This window comes from Paralichthys olivaceus, chromosome 14 (genome assembly GCF_024713975.1).
Source record: "Paralichthys olivaceus isolate ysfri-2021 chromosome 14, ASM2471397v2, whole genome shotgun sequence".
Classification (NCBI taxonomy): Eukaryota; Metazoa; Chordata; class Actinopteri; order Pleuronectiformes; family Paralichthyidae; genus Paralichthys; species Paralichthys olivaceus.
The window spans coordinates 6,545,928-6,553,502 of NC_091106.1; the positions used below are offsets into that span (position 1 = coordinate 6,545,928).

General features: G+C 46.9%; 1 protein-coding gene across 1 annotated transcript; it reads right to left on the reverse strand.

Annotated features, from left to right (window-relative positions):
- Window positions 1-485: 485 nt before the first annotated feature.
- Window positions 486-6,891, reverse strand: cdc42ep3 (CDC42 effector protein (Rho GTPase binding) 3). Its single transcript, XM_020087979.2, has 2 exons — window positions 6,484-6,891; window positions 486-2,325 (listed from the first exon to the last, which is right to left on the reverse strand). The coding sequence occupies exon 2, from the start codon at window positions 2,092-2,094 to the stop codon at window positions 1,021-1,023; it is 1,074 nt and encodes a 357-aa protein (XP_019943538.2). The 5' UTR covers window positions 2,095-2,325; window positions 6,484-6,891; the 3' UTR covers window positions 486-1,020.
- Window positions 6,892-7,575: the final 684 nt, after the last annotated feature.

A 7,575-nucleotide genomic window follows, 5' to 3' on the forward strand; every position in this document is an offset into this window, starting at 1 on the left:
TTATAGCCTCATCTCTCTACACACACATATAGCTGATGAATAGTGTGGCCCCAAGACCAAAGCCCTCCCTCCTCTCTTGAAACAGCTGATTTATGTCTGGTCCTGGACACTTGTGCTCTATGGCTGGAATGCAGGGAATTTCAAAGACCCCTCCTCTGCCTGTCCTGTCCACACGCAAACAAATGGAGCAGGCGCCTGGTTGGGCAGATGAAGACCCACCGGTGCTCCCACTGCAGGGCAGGGAAGCAGAATGTAAGGAATGTCAGAGGCGAGAAAATAAATCCATTCTATCCTTCTTTCAGTCAATCTGTAGCTCTTTGTTTTGTTTCCATCTTTTTTGTTTGTCTTTCTCTTCTTGTGGCGCAACCTTTCCCAGCATTATTCTTATTTTTTAGTCTTACTTGGAATTATCTAATTTTAGCTAATTCCACTGTATTTCTCAGTTCTGGCATATGCACACATTTCCTGCAAGAAACTGGCCAGGATCGCACAAAATCAATTTATTTGTGTTACAATAAAATAAAATAAAAACACAAATATGCATAGTGTTCTGTTATTTGAAATAGTCATGTGGCAAATGCTCTATGTGACAAACAAAATGGTGCATTGTTAACACATTTAAATTCACAAAATGCTATATGTTCATGGAGAGTCTGAGAGCATAAAAAAGCATAAGGACTCAAAGTTATACGGTGAAAGTCAACGTAAAACAAATCAATCATGTAGCATTTTTACAGTAAAATCAAATCAAAGGCACAATGGCTGTGTTTTAGCTGCAACTCACTATGACATGCATCCTAAACATGCGGCTGACATGGTAAACAAAAAAAGAAGAATCAACACTCCATAGAAGCTAGAATAGTTGTGTTTTGACAATAAAAACATAAGCAGCTCTGTCTATTGTAGCTCATTTTCATCTTAATGATATATCCAGACACCATTTGATTGCTTTGTGAGTCTTTCTCTCGTCATGGCTATAGTTTACAAATTCCCTTTCTCCTCCTGGGGCCTCACCACAGCTCAAGGCCTGCTCTTTGCTGCGGGTTTATCCATTATGTTGAGCACATCGTCCAGGATGGATGGGCCCAGATCAAGTTCGAGCGAGAGAAATGACCCCGTGATCTGGGTGAGGGAATCCTGCGATGTGCTCTTCTCCTTAGAAAACTCTAAATCAAAATCACAGATGCGGCCCTCTTCCACGCCACTGTCCCGATCCACCCACTCTCTGTTGCACTTTGACATCTCCTGCTTAAAGCCAAGGGTAATGTCATTGTCAAAGTGTCCATAACCATTGCAGTTGCCATTGAGACTCATGCTACCATTGCAGATCTTTCCCTGGAAGTCCCCTTTATCGCTTAAGCTGTCAAAGCTGTCACTGCTTGTGTTGCTATTAAGGCTTCCGTTACCTTTGTAGATGCTGTTGCTGTGGCCATTGATAAAATATGATGATGGCTTATCAAATCTGCTTTCACTCTTGTTGATTTTGTTGGCTTTGGTAACTGCCTTAGAGGTGGACATGTCTGTGTTTTCCAGCAGATCCAAGAGGACGTCAGGCTTTGACTGGATATTGGCAGAGGGAGATGAAGGATCACCGCTGAAGACATCCATAGAGCGCAACAGAGCATCCATCTGCAGGATCTCCACCTCCTCAGCCCTGTCAACTTTCATGGGAGCTGTAGGCCCAATGATGTCCTCCAATGGCTCTGGGGGCATGGAGAACACAGTGGAGGAGATCAGGGGAAGGGTGAGGGCCTGGCAGCCACCAATCGTTGGGAGGGAGATGGCATTCTTGAGTACTGGAGAGGGTGTCTCTGCAAAGGATGCATCCCCTGTACTGTTTGCTCGCAGAAACTCACTTTGGATGCCATACTGAGGGTGGACATCTCCCTTGCCTGGTAGGAGCTCATAGTTTCCCTGAAGGAAGGACATGTCTCCAAAGGCGTCTCTCTCCCCGCCCCTGCCGATGTGGATTGTGTGGCGGAAGTCACCGAGTGGTGGACTGATCATATCTGGGGACAACATATCTCTGAGGCGACATTTTTTCCCCCTCTTAGTATTGCTGGGCTTCAGGTATATGGGTGCTTTTGCTGGCATGGCTGTAATTGTAGAAAAGAGCTAAGTTATGCAGGATAGAAAAGTCGGAAGTGCTCTTTAGGTTCTGGACGTTACAGTTCCCCAGAGGTGAAGCTCCGATTACATTCTTAGTAGTCTGCCGGTCAAACAGGACTCCAAAAATAATTGCAGCAATTGCAGCATCGATCCGGAAACAGGAATGCAAGCAGGGCTGATGATGTCTGGTGGTGTAGAAAGGTCAAATAGACACTCCTGAAATCAGAAACAGATAAAGAAAATGTCAGCAAGTCTTCTGAAACATGGACTCACTGTCAAATTGTCAGATGAGTGCTGGTAAAAAAAAACCCTCCTGTCCTGCCTTTCTGAAGAAGAAACATTGTCACTAACACAAGTCCTGGACATAAACTTTGGATCCTGCAAGAAAAATAACATCCCCATCCTTTTCTTGCATCTGGTGAACTTAAAAGCCAGAGCAGAGGAGGATGAAGCCTGGGTCTTTTTGCTCCTCTATTCACATTTCCAAACATGAGCCTCCTTTGGCCTCCGCAGCTCTGGATGTGCTAATGTGGAACAGCTGGAACGCAGATCGGGAGAGGAGAAGCAAAGGGGGAATTTACTAGGATCAGAGCGGTGCAGCTTGTTTCAGGAGTGAGCTACTGCTCAGACACGCACAGAGATAAAGAGAGATGGACCGGGGGGGGTGGGTTAAAGGGGTTTAGGGGGATTGTGTGAGAGCGACAGAGTGAAGGGGATACAGAGCAAGTGGATCTTAACAAAGAAGGTGATGCAGACTGTGAATTGATTTGGTTGGCAGAGGGTTCAGCTCCAAGTTTAATAAGTGCAGAGATACCAGCTTAGGGTGCACAATACATCAGTGTGGGTAAATATTATTAAGGGGGTATTGGATTTGATCAAATAAAAGGTGGCTGATTGCACGGTGCCTTCTCAGAGCTTTTCCATTACAAACCAATTCGAGAATGTTGCCTCGGTGGCAGCCACATTAATTTAGGATGTAAAAAGAGGAGAGGATTGGTTTGATCGTTTTAGATGGCAACCAAGGACAGGGGGAAAAAACACACTGTGGAGGGAGTTGACAGTTTGTGTGTGTGTGTGTGTGTGTGTGTGTGTGTGTGTGTGTGTGTGTGTGTGTGTGTGTGTGTGTGTGTGTGTGTGTGTGTGTGTGTGTGTGTGAGATGGGGTTGGTGGGGGAGAGCACCAGTGAAGAGAGCTTGCCCATTTATAGACATATTTACTTATGAGAGGTTCGTCAGCAGTGACCGTCTGACAGAGTGCACCGCTTCACAAAAGTGCCTGGGCGGTCAAGTCCTCCCTCCACCCCCAAAAAACAGGATCAAATAAAAAGGTTTCACTGAGAAAACATCCACATTCCTTCTGCATCCAAGCCCACAGACACATGCTGCATCAACCTTATCAGAGGCTCTAAGTAGGCTATGGTCCCTCTGCAGGCACGTTAGTGTGGAGCCAGAGAGAGAGAGACAGACACTTGCTGCGTATTTGAATCCAAATAGGAGACTGGAAACCATAGAACTGGCACCTATTTTCAACATGTAGCTGGAGAAGCATCACAGCAACAACATCTTCCTTAGGCTGCAACTTCTGAACTTGTAGGATGAGGGGAACAGGATGGGAAGGTGCCATTACAAGACAAATAAACCTGCCAGCCAGAAAGCACACATGGAGATATATATAACCGTGACAAACATCGACGGATGCAGACCATGTGTGAGTGTGTTGAACGGCAACAGCGCTCATCGAGGGCCCTGTTTGAGTGCTGGTGTGAGTGTCAATGTTTGTGAGAGGTGCCTGGCTGCACTCGTGAGAGATAGCAGTTTTGAATGTATGCCATGTGTGCAGAGGCGAGCGTGTTTGTTTGCTAATAGTGAGGAAGAGAAAGGGAAGGAGAAGGAAGAGGCGAAGAGGAGTGCTGCAGTGTTTGATGAAGGGAGGGGGGGAGAGGTGGTGAAAGGCAAAATTGCTCACTTCTTCAGCTCAAGCTTTTCTCCTTTTCTTCCTCCCTGCATTTCTCTTTGTCCCAACATCTCTTCCGCTTGTCCTTTCTAACCCTGACAGGTGATGCTCACTGCTGTGGGAAATTGGTCTCGGATAGGAAATGAAACGAATGCACCTCCAAGCAGAAAGCTGCTTCCTGTGGGTCTCCAGCGCACACGTATATATCTATATCAACTTTTATTCTACTGTCTGGAATGGAAGGTCACTGCTGCATGTCTGGCTGAAACACCTCCTATCAAACATACCCATTGATTATTGGTCTGACCTGATGACACTACAACATGTGCCTGGTCCTCCGCGAGAGGAGAACACACAGCCCATGCATTAATAGATGATAATGCTGGTTAAAATCAATAAACGGCCAGAACTTCTCGAGCAGATGAGCAGCTCTCATCTCTCACAGGGGGGGCGTGTAGCCCGTGAGAAGTCAGCTGGCATGGTGAAAGCCTGCAGGCCTGACCTTCACATTGGCCGTCCTGCTGGTGCTCAGTTTGGACTATATGGCAGACATGACTGGAATTCAAGAGGCCACCAGCAAAGTAAGAGGACAACTACTTCCTCATGTTAGTCTCCCAGGGATCTGCTGCAGAACTAGGATGAGGGTTAATTTAATGAGGGATTGAGTAAATTAGTATTGATTTGAGAGCATGTGGAGAATCTCTGGAGTCTAAGCAATGTTAGCTAAGCCTGTTTTGGCCAAAGAGGAAATGAATCAATTACAACCGCCCAGGATATCACAGGATGGACCCTCGTGGCCTGCTAACCCAGCGAATGCATTTGTGTCTGTGCAGACTGTTAGTAGTTGAGCAGGTGTCTTCTGTTATATCTCAAAGCCAGATTTACACCCTCCTTTTGGCACAGCTCCAAAAAGAGGTGCTGTGGCACGTGTTGACCGATCCAAGCCCGCCGGCGCCACCACCACAGAATGCAGCCGGGGGGGTTCATTTACACCTCTGGGGAACCCAGGATCTGATGATCAAGTGCCTTTACTGAGCAGCCTCCCAGCCATATTGGGGGCTGCAAGTCACTGTGTCATTGGCTCAGCAACAGCTATTTGTCTGGATATGAAGTGATCTGGAGCCACTCCAACCTCACTGGTTTGTGCTTCGAGGGTTAGGTATTAGCAAGTGGGCAGCAGAAGGAGCGAGGTGATGAAAGTTTGAGTGTGGGGGCAGATAAATATGGGGTTGGTATCTGGTAATTAAACTAATGGCTCGTGATTTGTCTGGGTATTTCTGGACACCTAAAAGTCACGTGCAATATAAGTGGGTCAGTATATTTTTAGAGGCAGCGTTACCCCACTGCAGTCTAAACAAATGCTACAGTTTGATGATGCTTCAGTAGGAGCTGCACGGATCCACAGCTGGTGATGAGGGAGCAACCGAGAGAGCAGCTGTTCAAAATATGACGGGTATATGACTTCACCATTCTTTAAAATAGAAACCGTGCATCCCGTTAATCATCCTCCCATGATGGGATTACTGCGCTGACATTTCACATTAGTGCTGTTGAAAATAGCATGCTATTCTGCAGAGCTGTAGTAGTTACTCAGGGTAACATCATCAGCACAAAGGAGCCAACTGTGTCTACAAAGTGACTCCACACGTTTCCAAATACAACTCCAACATGTAACCGTGGTTTTGATTTCTGTCACGTCTTTGAATAGCAGAAAGACCCTCTCTTTGGGGCTGTTCTAAAAAGCAAATGCACATACCACAGAGGGTAATGGCAGCGTTAAAGAATAGACTGAGCTTTTTGTTGCATAAAAAAAACCTCAATTATAGGCAAAGGCCTTACTTTCGGGGGCCTGGTGGTGGTGCTGGGACCAGGGCGAATAGCAGGGTGGAGTATTTACTCTCTTTCCTTCTCGCTCCCCTTGTGCCACCCACAAGCATGGCCAGCACTTGCCAGAGTTATCCTTGGCCGAGATGAGCAGGAAGCCGAATCATAGCATATGAAACATGAAGGGAATGTCAACACATGCTGACAAAAAAAGAGAAATAGATCTTTCCTCCCTCGAAAACCTCCTTCAAATCTGCTCCCCTTGAGAGATAGAGGCACAGCCAACTCTGCATTTCAGAGGAACATGCCTTAAGTGTGTAGCCGGACTAAAAACGTCTCTGTTGGAAAGTAGGCAGGATATCGTGTTGCTCTGAACAGTTCGGCTCTTGTGTTACATGTTTGAGAGCTGGACAAACGTTTCCCGTACGAACACAATTTCACTCTTTTCACAGTTATCAAGCAATAATCCCATTCTGCTCCAGACATTCACCAAGAGTCTGACGAAGAACCTACACACTCAACATGACAGCAGCATTGTCACCTCTAATTCAGGTCCCTGCACCAAAGCAGGATGAAATGAAACATGTTCTCACTCACCTCCGTTATTCTGATGGGGAGATCTTGATTCCTTCCCAGGTATCACTGGTGTTCCCCTGAACGCTGCACCCTCAGGTTGATGTACGTATGTGTGTGTATGTGTGTGTGTGTGTATGTGTGTTCGTTCAGTGGCTGCTGTGCTGCTCCTGTGGCTTGTTGACGCTGCCCTGCCTCCTGTCTCTGCCTCGGGGCTGCACTTCTGTCGACTGGGACGTCTGCCGGACAGCTGTTTTGGAATTGCTCTACGGCTCCTATTCCCCTCTGAAGCAAGTCTCCTCCTACACCTCCCCCTCTTCTTCCTCTCTCTCTCTGTTTCTGTCTCTCTCTCTTTCTCTGTTGTTGCTGCCTTCTCTCTCTCTCTCTCCCTCTAGCAGCACCTGTGCACGTCTGTTCTCTCTTGCACAGAGCTCAGATTTTTATGCAGCTCTGTGGTGTCTGAGGATCCTCCTCGCTTCCTGCTCCTTGGTGGAGCTGTGGTGATGAGGGAACACAAGCTCCGGTCTCGCAGCCCCAAAAAATTAGCAGTGTGCAAAAGACAGGCAGATGCCTCATGGGATGTCTGGCTGACTCCCTATTCTAAAACAATCCCTCATGATATGCACAGCGGTTGTGTGTGTGCTCTTTCCCTCCCCAGTCTGACTCTGCGACTGCCCACATCTGATAAGAGCTGCTCTGTAAATGCAGCCTGCAGCCGACTCACACTTGACTGGACTCTCCCCTGTGACTGTTTTGAGCCTCTGTCCTTATCTGTCTATCACACATGCTCAGACATACTCTCTCTATAATGATGGCTCCGAAAATTCATTTCACCATTTATTTTGTGCATAATCCTTTATGATTCAAAGCTGCAGGAGGCTGAGTCAACACTGTAGGAATGGGCTGATCACTGCAGAATACTGCAGCACTGCAGCATGTGCCGGGGACTTTTACAAACAGGCTAATGGGCACAAGGTTGGCTGTTAGACTTCCACAGTGTGAGCCTTTGTCTCTCGAAGATGATTTTAAATGATTTGACAGTGACAATGGACAGCACATGTGAGGGTTATAACCTGATGCCCTCGAGTCAAGGACATGGCAAACGTCACCAGTGGA